This window comes from Nycticebus coucang, chromosome 13 (genome assembly GCF_027406575.1).
Source record: "Nycticebus coucang isolate mNycCou1 chromosome 13, mNycCou1.pri, whole genome shotgun sequence".
Lineage (NCBI taxonomy): Eukaryota > Metazoa > Chordata > Mammalia > Primates > Lorisidae > Nycticebus > Nycticebus coucang.
In genome coordinates, this window is record NC_069792.1 from 47,839,535 (window position 1) to 47,861,591 (window position 22,057).

General features: G+C 41.1%; 1 protein-coding gene across 5 annotated transcripts in view; it reads right to left on the bottom strand.

Moving 5' to 3' along the window:
* LOC128563680 (nicotinamide phosphoribosyltransferase-like) overlaps nucleotides 1–22,057 on the bottom strand; it is a 209,398-nt gene that overhangs the window by 160,683 nt on the left and 26,658 nt on the right. Inside the window, exons 7-8 of one of the 5 annotated variants that reach the window (XR_008373856.1) lie at nucleotides 11,389–11,486; nucleotides 8,575–9,076 (exon numbers count right to left, since the gene is read on the bottom strand). The exons of 1 other annotated variant lie outside the window; for it this stretch is intronic. Coding sequence is in view for 3 of the 4 variants with exons in the window: in XM_053559113.1 (XP_053415088.1) it covers nucleotides 14,604–14,664 (61 nt within the window). In the remaining variant the exon portion in view is untranslated. Of the gene's footprint in view, nucleotides 1–8,574; nucleotides 9,077–11,388; nucleotides 11,487–14,587; nucleotides 14,665–22,057 lie in introns of those variants that run through there. 3 more of the 5 variants (XM_053559110.1, XM_053559113.1, XM_053559109.1) reach the window with 3 other exon arrangements.

A 22,057-nucleotide genomic window follows, 5' to 3' on the forward strand; every position in this document is an offset into this window, starting at 1 on the left:
GGCTTGTGGGTGGGGGATAGGAGCCGAAACGTCAGGACCAGTGCAAGTAGATCAGACTTCCCAGGAGTTTGGATGAGAAAGAGAACAGGGAGATTTGTTAGTTAGCTACAGGAAAACATGCAGTCAAAGGAGGTGTTATTTTTCTCTAAGTTTAAAAGAATCTTCTTTATGGGCTGAAGGGAAGGAGTTATTAAAAAGGGAAAGGTTCATATTTGATTTAAACATTTTTCAATTTTAAAACATAGAGGAACTAGGCTGGGATGATTGGTGGAAGCGTATTTTTGATTTGGGGAAGACCTTAAGGATATCTGTGGAGATTCTGGTCTTGAGCCAGAGTAGGGCTCTTTGTTTTCTGAGGCTGGAGTAGGTGAGAACAGGTGTGGCTGGAGACAGGTTGGCAGCCGGGACAGCAGGAGGCCGAGACAGATCATCACTCTGGATCTCCATTTCTCAGTAAATGTCATCAGCTGAGAAAAGAGGGGTGAGGTTGGTGAAGGAGACTTGCGAAGAGTCAGGAAGATTGAAAACCGTCTTTCAGAGGATGGGACAGGGAGCTGATAAAGGGCAAGTGAGACGCAACTGGCTGGCTTAGGGACTGGACACTGTCGTGGCATCAGTCTTCAGAAACCATGTGTGACTTCTCCCCCTGCAACACTAATTGGATTGGGTGGGCGTAGACCTAGAGAAAGAGAAGCTTGTACCTGATCTAGGGCTGGCAGGCACAGGACCAGACCATAACAATTCTGCAAAAAATAGGAGAGAGATAACTTCCGAGGACCCATGATGGGACCCAAATGGCTCCAGATGGAAGAGAGGCCAGGAGCTCATCAGCTGGGAGAAACTGGAGGATAAAAGAGACTAGAGATTTCTGAGGCTGAAGAGCTAGTGTGACAAAAGGAGTGGATAACAGAGTTGGTCTAGGGAAAGAGTGGAATGTTGCACCTTCTGATTTCTGATATAAAAACAATTCTAAGTGATAACCAGTGAAAAAGGTATGGAAATGTCCAGTATTTAGGATGTACATTTAAGACTCCTGGGCTTAGGGATGAATTAAGGTGAAAGGGATGAATTAAGGTGAGCCAGTTTCCAAGTACATGAATGGTAATAATTGTTCATCTTTGGTGAGTACTTAGGTGTTTCTAGCCACTCTTCTAAGCTCTTTGTATACATTTAAACCCTATGGGATAGGTATTAATATCCCCCATTTTCTTAGAAAGTTAAACACAGAATGATTGAGTAAATTGTACAAAGATACAACATTAGCAAGTCATGGAGACTTGAACTCAGGCTGCTTCCAAGACCCTTTGCATATAACTTCTATTGTTGAGGAGAAGTTGGCAATCTATGTCTTTTCCAGAAACACTCATATTCATCCCTCGTCCTCAGGCTCACTGTTACTTCTCTGGTTTGGGTTCTATCATCCTCACTGCGACCACTGCAACCTGCATGTGAGCCTTCCACAAACTGCTGCCAAGTAAGCATCCCAACACTGGGCTATGCCGTCACTCATCTGTGTATCTCTAAAAACTGCCATTTTCTTGATGGGTCAAGTCTGAACTCCATTGTTCAGGCTTTAATGCACCTGCAATCTGATCTCCATCCTTTTTTCCTCCCACTTTCTTAAAGACCTTCTTGCAGCAGCTCCAGTGCCCAGCGTGGTGTCCCACACACAAGGGGAACTCAGTGATTATTGAGGTCATTGAGGAGTGGATGAAGGACAACAATTTATGTTGGTTTACAAAGCAAATTGCTTTGCATTTATAGCAGTGATTTTCTTTCTTTCTTCCTTTCTCTCTTTCTCTTTTTCTTTCTTTTGGAGACAGAGTCTCATTATGTTGCCCTTGATAGAGTGCCGTGGCATCATAGCTCACAGCAACCTCAAACTCTTGGGCTTAGCGATTCTCTTGCCTCAGACTCCCAAGTAGCTGGGACTACAGGCGTCCACCACAGTGGCGGGCTATTTTGTTGTTGTTGTTGTAGTTATCATTGTCGTTTAGCTGGCCAAGGCCGGGTTCGAACCAGCCAGCCTGGGTGTATGTGGCTGGTGCCCTACCCAAGGAGCAATGGGCACCGCTTATAGCAGTGATTTTCAAATGGTGTGCTGTGTGAGGATCTTGGGTGTTCCCAAAGTTTTTAAAAATCATTAATTAAATTATTTTCAAAAGACGTTCAAAGCACAGTAAATATATTGTTTTTTTTTTTTTTTTTTTTTTACCAACATAATTAAAGTGTGCTAGGGAAGTTTAACTATATTTCACAGTTTAACTATACAGCACAGTTCAAGTGTGCTGTGAGATAAAACGGGTTGAAAAACCCTGATTTATAGTCTCATTTCATCTTTGTACTGAGAGATTTGGTAGGGCCTATTTTTCCCCATGATGAAAGTTTTTTACAGCTGTGAAGAAAATTTTCATTCCCTGCTAAAGAAGGAAAATCTGGGAGGACATCCAGGCTGTCTGGGCCAGTGTGTTTTCACCTTGCAACACACACGGGGGTGGCCCATTTAAGACAAGGAAATTCAGACATTGAGAAGATAAGCCATAAACCAAAATCAGAAAAAGAATATAAATGTTATGCCTCAGTCTGGAGGCCTGGCTAGTAACATCGCCTTAGGTTTGGTAAATTTCATTCATTCATCTACCTGGTTAATAACCAGAGCTCATTGAGGCAGAGACTCATCTTCACGAGTAGGTCCTGCAAGCCCAGCACAGCATCTTATAAACTGAAAATTCTCAGTAAATATTTGTTGAATGAATGAAATAATAAAACTGGGTGTTAATCTTTATGCCCTAAGAGCAGTTTTATCTACATATTCAATTAATGTAATTCAACTTAATACGCATTTACATTTATTCTCTTCTTGGGCTAAACTCTCAAGAAACAAAACAATTATCCTATCACTGAATTAAATTCATACATTTTATAGTTTTTCATAAAAGATCAAGAGTACAAGGGGCATAGACACAAATAACAGACCCTTGCATATTTTTTAATTACTTTGGATTTGGTATGTCCTCTGCCGGAGCAGCCATGTCTGGGGGAGACTGATGACTATGTAGGGAACAGTGTAGAGTTTACCCTTACATCATGCCTTTACCTCAATCCCTACATGATTGACCCCAATATTAATATTAAAACATTTCCTTTATACTATATAGTTTACAAAGCACATTGCATTCATTATATCATCTAGGCTTCTATGAAATAGCTAAGATTATCCCCATTTTACATAGTTAACATTCATTCAACAATTTTTTTTTTTTGAGATAGAGTCTCACTATGTCACCTTTGGTAGAGTGCTCTGGCGTCACAGCTCACAGCAACTTCAAACTCTTGAGCTTAAGTGATTCTCTTGCCTCAGCCTCCCAAGTCCTACGGACTAAAGGCGCCTGCTACAATGCCTGGCTATTTTTTGTTGTAGTTGTCATTGTTGTTTAGCAGGCCTGGGCCTGGTTCAAACCCACCAGCCCTGGTGTGTGTGGCCAGCACCCTAACCACTGAGCTACAGGAGCCGAACCCATTCAACAAATATTTATTGAAATAAGCCAGGTATTATTCTAGCTGCTACATTAACAATTGGCTACAAAACAAGTTGTCTACTCTCCCAGGACTTGCATTCTTACAGGGGAAGATGGATAGAAAGCAAAATGGTAAGCAAAAGACAAAGAGCGCTTCACTCAGCACATCCCCTGAGTGAAGGGCTCAACTACAACTTGAACTTTACCTTAGAATTTAAAATAATGTAACCTAAAAATTCATACCCTCATATTAATTTGAAATTTAAAATGTAAGCTAGTCATGGAAACCACCAAATGCCCATCAATCAATGAATGGATTAACAAATTGTGGTATATGTATACCACGGAGTACTATTTAGCCTTAAGAAAAGATGGAGACTTTACATCTTTTACATTTACCTGGATGAAGCTGATACACATTCTGCTTATGAAAATGTCTCAAGAATGGGGAAAAAAAATCCAGTGTACTCAATACTAATATGAAACCAATATATAATCAATTACACACCCACACAAAAGATAAAACACAAATATAGTCTATCAAAGGGAAGAGGCGAGGAGAGAGAGGGGAGGGGAGAGGAGGGAGGGCAATTAGTGGGATCTCACCTAATGTGCACAATGTGAGGGTGTTCAGCAGATCCCGAGTGAAGGGCTCAACTGCAACTTGAACTTTACCTTAGAATTGAAAACAATGTGGGCGGTGCCTGTGGCTCAGTGAGTAGGGCACTAGCCACATATACCAAGGGTGACAGGTTCAAACCCGGCCCTGGCCAGCTAAAACAGCAGTGACAACTGCAACAAAAATAGCCGGGGGTTGTGGCCAGTGTCTGCAGTCCCAGCAACTCAGGAGGCTAAGGCAAGAGAATTGCCCTAGCCCAAGAGCTGGAGGTTGCTGTGAGCTGTGACGCTGAGGGGGTGACAAAATGAAACTCCATCTTAAAAAAAAAAAAAAAAAAAGGAATTGAAAACAATGTAACCTGAAAATTCATACCCTCATATTCATTTGAAATTAAAAAATATATTTATATTAAAAAAAAACAAAGAGGGAAGTAAGAAGACAATGAAAATGGTGATATGGTTGAGAGGGACCAGTGTTGGGAGAACAGGATTCTCTTGACACTTGAGTTGCATCCTATAGGAGGATCAGAATTCTGTCATGAGAGGGTCTCAGGTAATAATGATCCAGACAGAAGGGGCGGCATGTTCAAGGACTCAGAGGTGCAAATAAACGTGGTACGTCCACTGGATACAGATAAGGACAGCGTGGCTGGAGTCTAGCGGAGAATGAATGAGACGAAATTGGAAAGATAAGTAGAGACCAAACAAAGTAGGGCGCCCAGGCCATGACAAGTCAGGGCTGGATGTAATTCTAATTGCAGAGGGAAACCACTGAGGGTTCTAAGCAAGATGTTCTTGTGTGGTTCAGGCTCTCTGAGCAAAGGCATTTATAGCCAATGTTTGTATAAGGAGACATTCCCAGATAGTACAGCTTAGAGATATCTCTCTATAGAGACATCCCAGGTTAATAAAGTTTGCTTCTTCCCCTCTGCAGAGATTTGCATACATTCTGAAGTAAATGAGTGCTCTTCAGAGGGAGGATGGACAAGTCGCCAGCAGACCCTTTCCCAATTTCAGGCTTCCTTTCCTGTGGCCCAAACCACTGCACATGCCGTAACATCTGGCCCCATCACTCTGAGGAAACAAAGGAAGACATTGTCCTGCAGCTGCTTTTACTGGGGGTGAGAAATGGTCTTTTCTCTGACCTAGAGGTCTCTTGTATTCTCTCAGTATATGCACCTAACACTGTATAGAAAGCTTGTTAGCTTCTGAGTACAGTAAAATTTTAGACTGTTTAATTTCTGACTTATCAATGTTCTAATCCAATTTGCTTTTGAAAAAGATTTCATAATAAAGAGAATGAAGTTTCAAGAGCATTTTTTAGGCACTTTCTTAGTGCCTCTCGGAAGGAACTGTCCTGACCACTCAGTTTTCTTTCTGAACTCTCCTGTATATTATAATTTACATTTGATTCATATCCATACTAGCCCTCTATAGGCCTATATACTCAAAAAGTGATAAAAGAAGCAGCCCAGTGGAAGAAACACGCAGAAAAGTCAGAAATTCACACCACAGACTTTGCGAAGAGCAAGATAAATAAACTTGTTATGGGATTTTTTTTTTCTTTTTTGAGACAAAGTCTCACTCAGTCATCCTGGGTAGAGTGCTCTGGCATCGTAGCTCACAGCAACCTCAAACTCCTGGGCTGGATCCATCCTCTTGCCTCAGCCTCCCATGGAGCTGTAACTACAGGCCCCCTCCACAATGCCCAGCTAGTTTTTCTATTTTTGGTAGAGACAGGGTCTCAGGCTTACTCAGGCTGATCTTGAACTCCTGCACTCAAGCAATCTACAGGCCTTGGCCTCCCAGAGTCTTAAGATTGTAGGCGTGAGCCACTGTAACTGGTTGGGATTTTTTTAAAAAAAGAAGTTTGAAATTTCATAGATTCTCATTTGAATTGACTTTATTGATAAAAGACTTTCTATAAAGAGGCCATCACATTCTGTGAATGCAGCATCTCCGGACACAAGGCAATACCCCACCTGCCTCCTCTCTGGGGTTGTTCAGTCTGCTGGTGTCCAGGAGACTGGAGTGTCTCCCTCCCACGCAGTGCAGAACACTCGGAAGCTGCCTACCACAAGGCGTGGCTCTCAGTGGCAGTGGGAGGCTGTGTTTGTTTCATGTCACCTGGAGAGAGCAAAGGGAAGACTCTCTCAAGACCTTCTCTTTGTCCCTTTGCTTTGAACACAAAGCAGATGACACTTTTGGTTAAACTCACTCTCCCGGCCCCTGCTGAACATCTGCTCTCCAGTAAAGAATACTCTGGGATCCAAAATCAAAATGAAAAACCACATTAGTTTCTTTTGCAATGTCCTTTCCCCATTTATTGATCTCTAAAGTCCTCTGTAATCTCAGGTCTTACAATAAGTATTTCTTTTTCAGACTTGTATTTTCAAAGGAATTGGTCACTTCAAAATTTCCCCTGCAATGAGCTGACACTTTTGCTATAAGTATTATGCCCTACGTTGGATATGGAAAAAGTCCTGAGAACTGATGTTTTGAATCAGGTACAATATCCTCTGGGTGGGCGTTAGCGCACTGGTTCACAACCTTTTTGTGCTGAACATCTTACCAGTCGCTGGATGAAAAATCTTGTTCTTATAGTTACAGAAGCAAAAGATAACACTTTTTCCAAAAGAGCATTTCTTTCTTTTCTTTTCCTTTTTTTTTGGGGGGGGGTATAGAAGATATATTTTTATTTGTTTTTTTATTAAATCATAACTGTGTACATTAATGCATTTATGGGGTACAATGTGCTGATTTTATATACAATTTGGAGTGCTTATATCAAACTGGTTAACATAGCCTTCCCCTCACTTACTTAATTGTTGTGTTAGGACATTTACACTCTATTCTTAATAGATTTGACATGTACCCTTGCAATGTGCACCACAGGTGAGGTCCCACTGATTACCCTCTCTCCATGCAGCCTCCCCTCTCCCCTCCCCTCCCCCTCCTCTTCCCTCCTTCATTCTGGCTATAGTTGTGTTTTATCATTCGTATGAAAGTGTGGGTAATTATATATTGGTTTCATAACAGTTCCACCCTGACAGCCATTCTCAGTGGCTCAGAACTTTTATTAAAGCACTGCTTCCCCCCCAGACTACTTCACTAGACCAGTTTACAGTCTTGGCAGTCAATTCCAGACACAGAATAATTATTCATTGGAAGTTACGTGTTTGGTGACTGTTACTTTAAGTGAGTGATACTTGAGATCTAGGTAACTTATAAAAATGTTGATCTCATTTATTTTATGAATGGGTATCTCTCAGAGGTATCCTGGTAAATTTTTGTAGGCTGCCAAGAGTCGTGAACTTATTTTCAGGGTCTTACTTTAAATCACTAAATCTGTCTTTTTCACTTGTCTAGGTTGACAGCAGCTGTCATTCCCGAACCCCCTGCTCCCTCCATCCAGCTATGTCTGCTTTGGATCTCACCCAGGCACAGAACCTCTCCTGGCACCCAAAAAAAACCCTGCTGTGTTCATATTATACAGCCTTTTCAAGTAAAGGGAATGGAAGAGCTCTTCAGAGGCAAGTGAGAAATGCCCGAGCTGTCTGACTCAACATCGGCTTCTCCATCACATTTAAGCCCTGAGGCATGGAGGAGAGAGAGCTAGCTGTGAAGTGTGGAGATTTAGGTTCCAGACCTGGCTTCACTGCTGATGAACTTGTGACTATGGGTGGCACAGAAGTATTCTACAACTTGCCCTGAGTGGCAACACTAGGATCTGAACTTGGGCAACTGGCCTGGGCTCTTAGCTGCCTCCTTACACTGCTCTCCACTGGGGGGCTGCCTGCCCTGATGACCCATGGGGTTGTTGTGCGAATCATATCTCATATATGTGGGGAAAGTATATTAGCTTCCCAGTTAGTCAATGTATTAAACCAGATTATAGACTTATATTATTTTTTTTTTCTCTTTTTTTTTTTTTTTGAGACAGTTTCACTCTGTCACCCTGGATAGAGTGCTGTGATGTCATAGCTCACAGCAACCTCAAACACCTGGGCTCAAGTGATCCTCTTGCTTTAGCCTCCTGAGTAGCTGGGACCACAGGTACCTGCCACAATGCCCGGCTAATTTTTCTATTTTTAGTAGACATGGGGTCTCGCTGTAACTCAGGTTGGTCTTGAATGCCTGAGCTCAAGCAATCCACCCACCTTGGCTTCAGATTGTTAGGATTACAGGCATGAGCCACAGCACCTGGCCCTTACAGAGTTATTTTCTTTTATTGCTTAAAGAAATTGATTATTAAAGCAGTCTCTTACCTGGTTTCACAGCCCCCTCTCTTTTCCAAACAATCCTGCATGGTCACACCCCAATACCTTCCTGCAGAGCCAGCTAGTGCCATTGCATGTTGCTGGAAAGAGTACTGGAGTAGAAATTGGAAGTCTTGGAGGCCAGCCTTAGCTTTTCCAGTTTTCCATAAATTATGTGATCTCATAGAGTTTATTTAGCCTCTCTAGTACTCAGTCTTCACATTTGTAAAATTAAAGGGTTGTTCCAGATTTAAGTTCCATTTCTCAAGTCAATTTGACCAATAGCCACTTCCCATAGTGCTGGGTGGAGAAGGATTCTGAGGATCCATGTGAGCTTAGCAGGAAGAGGAACATTGGCTTTGTGTGTGGCTGTGATGACACCATGTGTTTGCCAGTGCTAGTTTGGATGATCTTGGAGGTCATAGTTGGCTTGAACCTTTGATTCTTTATCAGTCTCCTGCTCAAAACTATCCATGGTTCTTCCATTGCTTAAAAGCCAAATGTCCTCAGTATGGATTTTCATACCAATCTCAATCCTGTCATTTCTAACGATGCTCCAACATGCACCCCCAACCCTAAACGTTTGCTATGCCGGATGAGCAGAGAAAGTGGTTCTTGAAAATGAGGAGATTCTAAAGGTGGATAATCCTTGAGTAACCGTTCAAGAGCTCGATTTATTGTCTATGTGAAAATAACAGAAAACAATGAACAGAGATTAGCAATTGATTTGATTTGTGGCATTATGTACACAGCACAGTGTTATATATGTGTGATATGATATACAGATAGGGAGATTTGTAAAAGAAATGTCAAGGATTAAATAGCATAGGAACACCGTGAAGACACAGATTTGGGGTTGTTTTCCTTCAAAACATTTTATTTTATCATGATACAATGCTTATTGACTCAAGGCAAGCATGGCAGAGTGGTAGAAAGGATAGAGTTTGTGGTCAGAGTCCTTGGGTTAGTTCCACTGTTTACTGTTCTTGGTCAGGTATTTCAGTTTCCCCTTTGAAAACTTAGGATAAGCCACCTATCACTTAGGGTTGCTGTAAGGACTGAGTCAATGTACATGAAGTACTTGTAACAGCATTTGGCTCATGCTAAGACTAATGATTCAATGGAATGGCAGAGAGAAGATGGCACGGTTTGCTCCATGATGAATCTTACCATTGCCATGCAGATAGCATGGTGGCATTGTAGAGACCAGGCTGCTCCCCCCATCCCAGTATTCACACAGATTGGTGTCCCCTTTGAGCCACATTGTATGCTACCCTATGCTGAACCCCCAAGGACAGGCTTAAGAATGAGTATAATGATTTTCCTATGTGTAAATATGTTCTCATATACTTGAGTCCCAATTTTTAAGTTTGAAAGGTAAGGGGAAGGGAAGTGCAGGGAGGGAAGAAAAGGGAAGAAGACAGGGTAAGAGGAAAAAAGGACACAGAAGGAGGGAAGAAGAGGAAGATGAGGCATAATATCTCTTCATTACGTTTAATCAAATGTTCATGTAGGTGGAAAAATTTATGATGACTCTTGGCTCTGTGAATTCAAAGCCCATTAAAAACTTTTATAAGGACAGCACATTTCTGAGAGCCCTGGAGCATTTCTTAGAATAGCATCCCCCTCTTATTTTAAATATGTCTTCACCGACTCTGCTCTTCACATTTATTTAAACACAAAAACAAGACAACTGTAGGCGCTGGTGCTCACATCCCACCATGAACTGAGAAGGTCACCCAAGAGAACTGCAGGGTTCCTGTGGAGCTTCACAGATGCAGCCAGTCATCTGGGGCTGTGCCTTCATGCTACATGCAGGAAGGAGGTACAAGCAGGGGTGTTGAGGTCAAGCTGACCTGCACAGCTGACTAGGGGACATTGTAATCAAAGAGATGGCTGCTCATGAGTCTCCTCTGGTGTGTGTGGGTCTGTCCATCACCTGGCACGATTATAACAGAATCTATTTTAGACTGTTTTGCTGTGAAGTGCTCAGAATATTCACACCATCCAGTGCTGGTTGTAAACTCTCAAGGGTGGATAAGGATGGGATTCACCCTTTTGACCAGAGAAGGGGCTGTGTTTAATTCACCCTGCCACTGCACCGTCTGAAAGTTTGTTATCAAGGGAAACCTCTCCGCTAAGACTCCTGCAAGTCTCCTCTGACAGCTATTTCCCCAGTATCTGTCCTAGGGCCCAGCATGTTGTGAAAGCTCAAGAAATAGCTACTCATCATTCTCACTGCATCCTTGTTAACAGGTCACAAATCGGTAAGTCCTAGGTTTCAATCATTCTAGCAGTATTTATTGGGTGCACATTCAGTGGTGGGAACTTTCAGTGGGTTTTAGAGACAAGATTGTGAATAAGACATAGTTCCTGCTCTTAAAAGTTGCAGTCCCCACACCCCAGCAGCAGATGGGTACTGGTCTGTGGCCTGTAGGAACAGGGCTGCACAGCAGGGGATGAACAGTTGGCAGTGAGTGAAGCTTCATCTGTATTTACAGCTGCTCCCCATTGTTCACGTCACTGCCCAAGCTCTGCCTCCTGTCAGATCAGCAGCATGAGATTCTCAAGGGAGTGTGAACCCCACATAAACCATGCAAGTGAGGAATCTAGGTTGTGTGCTCTCCTTAGGAGAATCTAATGCCTGATCATCTCAGGTAAGCATAGGCCCATGGATCATCTCAAAACCATCCTCCACACCCATCTGTGGAAAAATTGTCTCCCACAAGGTCCCTGATGGCAAAAAGGTTGGGGACTACTGTCTTAGAAAATTTAAATTCCTCATTCCAGCCCCCATGACTGTGGCTTTCTCTTTGGCTTCTTAGAAGATTGCCCTGTGCACAGGACCTCTCTCATATCCCTGCTCTTCACAAAACACCCCTGAATCATATCAGCAGCCCCCATTGCTCCCCTCCCCTCCATCCAAGGTCTTTACTACCTCAGCATTTCATGACACACTGCAATACTTAATTACACAGCTTCTGTGGTCTTACCTTTTTTCCCCAGGCTATGGTGCTCATGCTGTTCTGAGTACATGGTTAGTACTCCATAATACTTGCTGGGATGGTGCAGTCCTTTCTTCTCATGTTATCTTCTCACTGTGCATATAGAGACAGTCAGGTACTATCACATGCATAGTAATCCTTCCTACCCTTGCACACTCAGGCGACTTCATTTCTCTCATTTTTAGATCAAATAGTCTCAGTTCTCTGCCTAATTCCTGACAGTTATCATCTTTTATCTGTTGTCACTAGAGCTGCATTTCAGAAACATGTCCCAGAAACATCACATGAAAAAGTATTCTGTGGGTAGTTTGAGAATTCTGCTTTGTTTACTGTAGCTCCTTGGATCTTTTAATATCCTCAAATATGTTATGGATCTTCTAAAAGTGAGCCTGAGGTGCCTTTTTAACACTCCAAAGTTGGAGTCTTTGTTTTATTTTTACTAGCATAACTCAGATTTATTGCAATTTTGGTTCTAGACCACCACAATAAAATGAATATCACAATAAAGTGAGTCACACAAATTTTTTGGTTTCCCAGTGCATATAAAAGCTAGGCTCACAAAATACTGTAGTCCCTTAAGTATGCAATAGTATTATGTCCAAGAAAATGTGCCTACCTTAAATTAAAAATACTTTATTGCTAAAAAGTGCTAACAATCACCTGAACCTTTGGTGAATTGGAATCTTTTTGCTGGTAGAAGGTCTTGCCTAGATTTGGTGACTCCTGACTGATCAGGGTGGTGTTGCAGAAGAGTGGAATGTGTATGGCAATTTCTTCAAATAAGACAGTAATGAATCTGCTCAATCAATAGACTTTTCCTTTCATGAAAGATTCCTCTGAAGCATGCAACCCTGTTTGACAGCATTTCGCCCATACCAGAACTTCTTCAATTTGGGGTCCATCCTCTCAAATTCTGCTGGTGTTTTATCATCTAGCTTTGTGTAGTAGAAATCCTTTGTTGTAATTTCAACAATGTTCACAGCATCTTTACCAGATTCCATCTCAAGAAGCCACTTTCTTTTTTTTTTTCACTCTTTTTTTTCTATTTTTTATTGTTAAATCATAGCTGTGTACATTTGTGCAATCAAGGGGTACAATGTGCTGGTTTCATATACAATCTGAAATGTTCTCATCAAACTGTTTAACATAGCCTTCATGGCATTTTTTTAGTTATTGTATGTAGACATTTGTATTCTGCATTTAGTAGGTTTCACATGTACCCATTCTAAGATGCACCATGGGTGTGGCCCCACCCATTACCCTCCCTCCACCCTGACTTCTCCCCTCTCTTCCCCTCCCTTGGCCCTTTCCCCATAGTCTTGTGCTATAGTTGGGTTATAGCCTTCATGTGAAAGCTATAAATTAGCTTCATAGTAGGGCTGAGTACATTGGATACTTTTTCTTCCATTCTTGAGATACTTTGCTAAGAAGAATATCTTCCAGCTCCATCCATGTAAGCATGAAAGAGGTAAGAGGAATGTGTAAAGAGGTAACCCTTTCTTTAAGGCTGCATAATATTCCATGGTATACATGTACCACAATTTGCTAGTCCATTCGTGGGTCGATGGGCACTTGGGCTTCTTCCATGACTTAGCCATTATGAATTGGGCTGCAATAAACATTCTGGTACAGATGTCTTTGTTATATTGTGATTTTTGGTCATTAGATCCTAGGGAATTATAGGATCGAATGGCAGATCCATTTTTAGATCTCTAAGTATTCTCCAAACATCCTTCCAAAAGGAATGTATTAGTGTGCATTCCCACCAGCAGTGTAGAAGCGTGTCCTTTTCTCCGCATCCACACCAACATCTCTGGTTTGGGGATTTTGTTATGTGGGCTACTCTTACTGGGGTTAAGTGATATCTCAAAGTAGTTTTGATATGCATTTCTCTGATGATTAAGGATGATGAGCTTTTTTTCATGTGTCTGTAGATCGTGTGTCAGTCTTCTTTAGAGAATTTTCTCTTCAAGTCCTTTGCCCACCCTGAGATGGGATCACTTGTTCTTTTCTTGCTAATACATTTGAGTTCTCTGTGGATTCTGGTTATTAAACCTTTATCGGAGGTATAACCTGCAAATATTTTCCCCCATTCTGAGGGCTGTCTGCTTGCTTTACTTACTATGTTCTTGGCTGTGCAGAAACTTTTTAGTTTAATCAGGTCCCGGTAGTGTATTTTTGATACCCCTTCAATTGCCTGGGGAGTCTTCCTCATAAAATGTTCACCCAGGCTGATTCCTTCAAGAGTTTTCCCTGCACTTTCTTCAAGTATTTTTATAGTTTCATGTTTTAACTTTAAATCTTTTATCCAGTGAGAGTCTATCTTAGTTAATGGTAAAAGGTCCATTAACCCATTAAAGGTGGGTCCAGTTTCAGTCTTTCACAGATCGCCAGCCAGTTCACCCAGCACCATTTGTTAAATAGGGAATCTTTTCCCCACTGAATGTTTTTAATTGGCTTGTCAAAGATCTAATAATGGTAAGTAGCTGGATTCATCTCTTGGTTCTCTATTCTGTTCCAGACATCATCTCTGTTTTTGTACCACTACCACGCTGTTTTTTTTTTTTTACATTCAAATTATTGTTTATTATTTAAGCTCCACAACACACCCCAGTTGATCTCATAGAAAATAAAAATGAATACACTTGCAAACTATGTGAAAGTTCAAAATACCTCCTGAAACAGAAATGTAAACATAAGTCTCCCCCAAACAACACGGAAGTATCATTTCAATCTGACATGTAAATGTTCCCTAATTTATATAGTGAAATTGTATTCATGAGTCATAACATGACCCACTACTTTTTCTTTTTCTTTTCTTTTTTTTTTATTAAATCATAACTGTATACATTGATATGATCATGGGGCATCATACACTCGCTTCACACGCTGTTTTGATCACTATCGATTTATAGTACAGTCTCAGGTCTGGTAGCGTGATTCCTCCTGCTTTGTTTTTATTTCTGAGTAATGTTTTGGCTATTCGAGGTTTTTTCTGATTCCATATAAAATGAAGTATTATTTTTTCAAGATCTTTAAAATATGACAATGGAGCTTTGATAGGAATTGCATTAAAATTATATACTGCTTTGGGTAGTATAGACATTTTAACAATGTTGATTCTTCCCAGCCATGAGCATGGTATTTTTTTCCATTTGTTAACATCTTCAGCTATTTCTTTTCTTAACGTTTCATTGTTCTCTTTATAGAGATCTTTCACGTCCTTTGTTAGATAAACTCACAAATATTTCATCTTCTTTGGCACTACTGTGAAAGGAATACAGTCCTTGACTGTGTTTTCAGCTTGGCTATTGTTGGTATATATAAAGGCTACAGATTTATGGGTGTTGATTTTGTAGCCTGAGACATTACTGTACTCCTTGATCACTTTTAAAAGTTTTGTAGTAGAATCCCTAGTGTTTTCCAGATATATGATCATGTCATCTGCAAAGAGTGAAAGTTTGATCTCTTCTGACCCTATGTGGATACACTTGATCACCTTTTCTTCCCTAATTGCAATGGCTAAAATTTCCATTACAATGTTGAAGAGCAATGGAGACAATGGGCAACCTTGCCTGGTTCCTGATCTAAGTGGAAATGATTTCAATTTAACTCCATTCAATACGATATTGGCTGTGGGTTTGCTGTAGATGACCTCTATTAGTTTAAGAAATGTCCCTTCTATACCAATTTTCTTAAGGAATGTGGCAGATGCAACTAAATTAATTAGCCGACTTTGACATGCTGTCAGGGGTATCCAACCTTTTTTTTTCCTGCCACACTTTGGAAGATGAAGAGTTGTCTTAGGCCACACATTAAATACACTAACACTCATGAAAGCTGATGAGCACAACAAAGGTCCGTGCATAATTTTTGTGACATCTAGTGTCACAGGTAAAGAAAACGGGTCTAAAAAGCTCTGCATGTGGGCCACAAGTTGGACACTCCTGGAGATGATCTCAGTAAGCTCAGTCTTTCAGGTGAGTCATGAAAGGTGGAGGAAGAAAGGTCTGAGAGCCTAGAAGGCAGCGTGGAAAGGACTGGACCCACTGTTGCTGGCTTTGAAAACAGAGGAGGGGCTGCAAGCTGAGGACTAGAGACAGCCGCCAGACACTGGAAAGGACAAGGAAGCAGATTCTCCCCTACTGCCTCCAGAAAGGAACTCAGCCCCAACAACACCTTGACTTCAGCCCAGTGAAACTGTCAGAATTTTCACTTCTAACAGGTTTTTGGGTGATGCTGGTGCTAGATTATGGACCACACTTCGAGAATCTCTGATTTATTTAAGGCCTAAACTGTAGGGGGCCATTCAATGTCTAAAGCATCCCATTTTATTTATTTGACCCTTCCTTGTACTCTTTGGCTCGAGCAATCCAGAAGTAAAAAGAGGACTTGAATGTATTGGTGTTTCCACACAGTTGTCATCCTCAGCATGCACATGGCAGCTTATAAATCACTTTTATTCCCTGTAGTGCTCATACAGGGATTGGCCCATCCTGGAGACATCAGTACTGGCCCACTCAAGAATGTAATTAGAGATAACAGCATCTGAATGTGTTAATGCTTTTCATGGTGTGGAACTGGAACCAATGGCTCTCATCACTCAGCGTGACAGTAATCCTTGGCATGGAGCTAAACGGAACAGTGACTTCAGAATGACAACATTGATCTTGACTTTAAACTGAGCCCAGCAATTACTGTGGTCTCAGGTTTCACTGCATGCCTGGTCTTGCACAAATTCTTCAGGTTTTTTGCTCTAAATGGGCTTGTTTAAGCTCCAGCAGCGTTCTACCTGCTGAATGCGGTCTCTGACCCAATGCCAGGCACAGCAGCCGAGTGGTGTCCTCAGCCTCATGCTGACAGTAGCAGCTTTGGGAGAACAGACAATCGTACTCTGTACTATTTTTTCAAAGCACATTCATGTCTTTCATCTCATCTCATCTATCAGAAATGTTAATGAAAAAGTCAGGAAGAGAGTCCAGGTTTCCTGAATCCTAGCCCCATGTTCTTTCTGCCTCAGGCTCCTGCTACACACTTATCTCAGTCTCTAGATCAATGACCAGAATGTTCTTCCATCTACAGGGGAGATAGGCCTGGAGAGGGGGAGGGAGGCAGGAGACAGAGAGGCAGAGAGTGAAACAGACAGAGAGAGAGAGAGAGCGAGAGGAAGGGAGAGAGAACAAAAGGAATGAAGGGGGGAAGGAAACAAAAAACAGGGATGGGTAAGGAAAGGAAGAAAAGAGGAAGAAGAAAGAAAATAGACCCAAAACCCCGTAAAGGGTAAGTGGGAACCATACCCTTCCAGGTCAGTGGATAGGAATGATGGTCTATTTCCTCTAGGACAGTGGTGCTCAACTTTCCTAACGTTGACAGCCGTTCAATACAGTTCCTGTGGGTCGCGACCCACAGGTTGAGAACTGCTGCTCTAGGACAAAACACTATCCTGAGCCTGAGAGAAGCTTCAGGTGTCCTTGACTAGTCAGCATTACCACTGGCAGTTGTCACCTCCTCTCCCTGGCTCTTTCCCCTCCCTTCAAGTGACAGCAGTTTGGGGCTGGTCCTCTCTCCTCACACCTCTCCTCTCTGAGCCACGTAGAGAGGTGACCTGTGTACAGAGGTGACTTGTCTGCAGGTTACCATGTGCCGCTAATAGGCTGCACCCAGGGTCACGGTGGGTCAAAGTGTGTCAAAAAATGACACAGACATACCACCTATCACTTACCTGCTGTTGGCCCCACAAGGCACCCAGAGTGCTTTCTGATAAAATCAGAAAAGAACAGAGACTGCAGAAACAGCCCTTCCTGTTCTTTTTAAGTATCATTTTGATGATGATAAGATTTAGATCATGAAACCTTTTGACAGGGATGTGGGTCAATGTAACACTGCTCAAAATAGTGAAATGATATTTTGAAAACATACAATATAAACACAAGGTCGGTTATGCAAGCACGCTGTAGCAACTGCCAGTAGGGCCAGGTGAGCAGATGGGCGTGTGGCCAAGAGAAAACGCTCATCCAGTGTTGCCAGTCGCACCTGAAGTAGGTTTTGCTTAGACTCAGCGTCCAGAACCATCTCATGTTGTTCAAGGATCTCTTTCTTATTCTCATCCGTGGGCTCACCTCCTATATCCTGTGCCCACAGAGGTGTCTCCCAAGGTGATTGGGCCCCTGGTGAGGCACCTGGCATGTGCGGGTGCTGGGAAAATGAGGTGGGGACTCTGGAGAGAGAGAGGCACCGCCATGGGAAAGGCTCAGGCAGAGACGGCTGACTCCTCATTTGGCAGGAGCGTGGGAGTCACAGATAACACAGACCCCAAGACTTTCTAATTCCTCAAAATCCTGAAATTCTATAGTTCTTATGTATTTAGAAAACTTCAGGAATGCTTGTATTTGCATCTGAAAGAAAATCTACTCAAGATTTATGGTATACTTTTTTTTTGTCAGAGGTTTATAAATAGCATCATAATTTGTCTTCAGCATTAAGTCCCAAACTTTTTAGACTCTCATTTGCCCACTGTGCATTTCAATCACATAATGGGAAACCCAGAGCCCGAGGTACTATGGTCATAGGCTGTTTTACAAAATCGAAAGGATGTGTTTTTAAAATTCCAAAAGAAAGCTATCTATTTCATATGAAGCAAAATCAGTAAAACCTGAATTGTCCCTGCCCGAGGTAAGTAGTAAAAAGGATCATAACTCGAGCTTTTCACATCTTTCCCTAATACTATCCATCAATCTAAACGCTCTGGAGAGCATGTGAGGCTTGGTTTCCCATGATGATAACATCTGGTTGTAAATAAATGGAAAAAAAATACTCTGAAGCTCTGCAGATGAGGAAAAGGAACAAGTATCATAACTACGAAATTTACAAAAAGTTAAAGATATTTGACTTCTACCAACTATCATTGCTTTGTAGAAAACAAAAAAACTAAATGCCTAATATCACCAGTCTCTGCAAGGTGTGTTGGGTATTATATTCTTTTCTTTCTTTTTTTTGTTTTCTTTATTTTTGGTCAGGGCTAGGTTTGAACCTGCCACCTCCGGCATATGGAACCGGTGCCCTACTCCTTGAGCCACAGGCGCCTCCCTATATTCTTACTCTTATTATTATTTATTAAATCATAACTTTTAACACTGATGCATTTATGGAGTTCAGGGTACTGCTTTGATATACAAGGTGAAATGCTTACGTTGAACTAAGTAACACATACGTCACAGTTATACTCATTTCTGAATAGTTTTGAAATGTACCATTGCATCATGTACATTAGGTGACGTCCCCCCAAATATCCTCCTTCCTCCCATATCCCCCCTTCACTCCCCTCTCCCCACTCTCTCCTCTTCCCTTCTACTTTCTGGACTATAGTTATGTTTTGCCATTCATATGAGTGATTATATATTGATTTCATAGTAGTATTGAGTACATTGGATACTTTCCCCCCCATTCTTGAAATACTTTACTAAGAAGAATATGTTCCAGCTCTATCCAGGTAAACGTAAAAGAGATAAAGTCTCCATCTTTTTTATGGCTGCATAGTATTTCGTGGTGTACATATACCACAATTTGTTAATCCATTCATGAGTCGATGGGCACTTGGGCTGTTTGCATGTCTTCGAGGTTATGAATTGGGCTGCAATAAACATTCTGGTGCAAATGTCTGTGTTGTAAAATAATTTTTGATCATCTGGGTATCTACCTAGTAGAGGAACTGCAGGATCGAACAGTAGGTCTACTTTTAGTTCCTTGAGTGTTCTCCAAACTTCTTTCCAAAAAGGTCCTATTAGCCTGCATTCCCACCAACAGTGTAGAAGCATTCCCTTCTCTGGCATTCACACCAACATCTGTAGTTTTGGGATTTTGTGATGTGAGATAATCTTACTAGAGTTAGACGATATCTCAAAGTGGTTTTGAATTGCATTTCTCTGATAATTAAGAATGATGAGCATTTTTTCATGTGTTTGTAGGCCATGCACCTGTCTTCATCAGAGAAGTTTCTGTTCAAGTCTCTTGCCTACATAGAAATGGGGTTATTTATTCCTTCTTATTGATTAGTTTGAATTCTCTGTAGATTCTAATTATCAGACCTTTGTCAGAAGCATAACCTGCAAAAATCTTCTCCCATTCTGAAGTTATCTGTTTGCTTTACTTACTGTGCTCTTGGCTGTGCAAAAGCTTTTTAGTTTGTTCAGATCCCCTTAATGTATTTTTGGTGTTGCTTCAATTTGCCCAGGGAGTCCTTCTCAGAAAATCAATGAAACAAGGAGTTGTTTTTTTGAAAAAATAAATAAAATAGATAAACCACTGGCCAGACTAACTAGAAATAGAAAAGTAAAATCTCTAGTAACCTCAATAAGAAATGATGAAGGGGAAATAACAATTGATTTTACAGAGATACAAGAGATCATCTCTGAATACTACCAGAAACTCTATGCCCAGAAATTTGACAATGTGAAGGAAATGGATCAATATTTGGAATCACACCCTCTCCCTAGACTTAGCCTGGAAGAAACAGAGCTCCTGAACAGACCAATTTCAACCACTGAGATTAAAGAAACAATAAAAAAGCTTCCAACCAAAAAATGCCCTGGTCCAGATGGCTTCACACCAGAATTCTATCAAACCTTCAAGGAAGAGCTTATTCCTCTACTGCAGAAATTATTCAAAAAAATTGAGGAGGAAGAAATCTTCCCCAACATGTTCTATGAAGCAAACAACACCCTGATTCCAAAACCAGGAAAAGCCCCAACCAAAAAGGAGAATTTCAGACCAATTTCACTCACAAATATAGATACAAAAATTCTCAACAAAATCCTATCCAATAGATTACAGCTTATCATCAAAAAAATCATACATCATGATCAAGTAGGTTTCATCCCAGGGATGCAAGGCTGGTTTAACATAACACAAGTCCACAAACGTTATCCACCGTATTAACAGAGGCAAAAATAAAGATCATACAATCCTCTCAATAGATGCAGAAAAAGCATTTGATAAAATCCAGCATCCTTTTCGAATTAGAACACTGAGGAATATAGGCATAGGTGGCACATTTCTGAAACTGACTGAAGCTATCTATGACAAACACATAGCTAATATTTTACTGAATGGAGTAAAACTGAAAGCTTTTCCTCTTGAACTGGAACCAGACAAGGTTGTCCTCTGTCACCTTTACTATTCAACATAGTGCTGGAAGTTGTAGCCAATACAACTAGGCAAGACAAGGAAATAAAGGGAATCCAAATGGGAACAGAGGAGGTCAAACTCTCCCTTTTTGCTGATGACATGATCTTATACTTAGAGAATCCCAAAGACTCATCCACAAGACTCCTGGAAGTCATCAAAAAATATAGTAATGTCTCAGGATATAAAATCAATGTCCACAAGTCAGTAGCCTTTGTATACACCAATAACAGTCAAGATGAGAAGCTAATTAAGGACACAACTCCCTTGACCATAGTTTCAAAGAAAATGAAATACCTAGGTATATACCTAACGAAGGAGGTGAAGGACTTGTATAAAGAAAATTATGAAACCCTCAGAAAGGAAATACAGGGGATATTAACAAATGGAAGAACATACCATGCTCATGGATGGGAAGAATCAACATTGTTAAAATGTCTATACTTCCCAAAGCAATCTACCTACTCCTATTAAAATACCAACATCGTACTTTCAAGATTTGGAAAAAAAGAGTCTGCATTTTGTATGGAACCAGGAAAACCCCTGTATAGCTAAGGCAGTGCTTAGTAATAAAAATAAAGCTGGTGGCATCACCATACCACATTTTAGGCTATACTACAAAGCCCTAGTGGTAATGGCACAAAAATAGAGACATAGACACTTGGAATCGAATAGAAAACCAGGAAATGAAACTAACATCTTACAACCACCTAACCTTTGATAAACCAAACAGGAACATACCTTGGGGGAAATACTCCCTGTTCAATAAATGGTGTTGGGAGAACTGGATATCCACATGTAAAAGACTGAAACTGGACCCACACCTTTCCCCACTTACAAAAATTGATTAAAGATGGATAAAGGACTTAAATTTAAGGCATGAAACAATAAAAATCCTCAAAGAAAGCATAGGAAAAACACTGGAAGATATTGGCCTGGGGAAAGACTTCATGAAGAAGACTGCCATGGCAAATGCAACAACAAAAATAAACAAATGGGACTTCATTAAACTGAAAAGCTTCTGTACAGCTAAGGAGACCTCAACCAAAGCAAAGAGACAACCTATACAATGGGAAAGGATATTTGCATATTTTGAATCAGACAAAAGCTTGATAACTAGGAGCTATAGAGAACTCAAATTAATCCACATGAAAAAAGCCAACAATCCCATATATCGATGGGCAAGAGACATGAATAGATCCTTCTCTAAAGAAGACAGATGAATGGCTAACAAACATATGAAAAAACATTCATCATCCTTATCTACTAGAGAAATGCAAATCAAAACCACCCTGAGATACCATCTAACCCCAGCGAGAATGGCCCACATCACAAAATCTCAAAACTGCAGATGCTGGCCTGGATGTGGAGAGAAGGGAACACTTTTACACTGCTGGTGGGACTGCAAACTAGTACAACCTTTCTGGAAGGAAGTATGGAGAATCCTCAAAGCATTCAAGCTAGACCTCCCATTTGA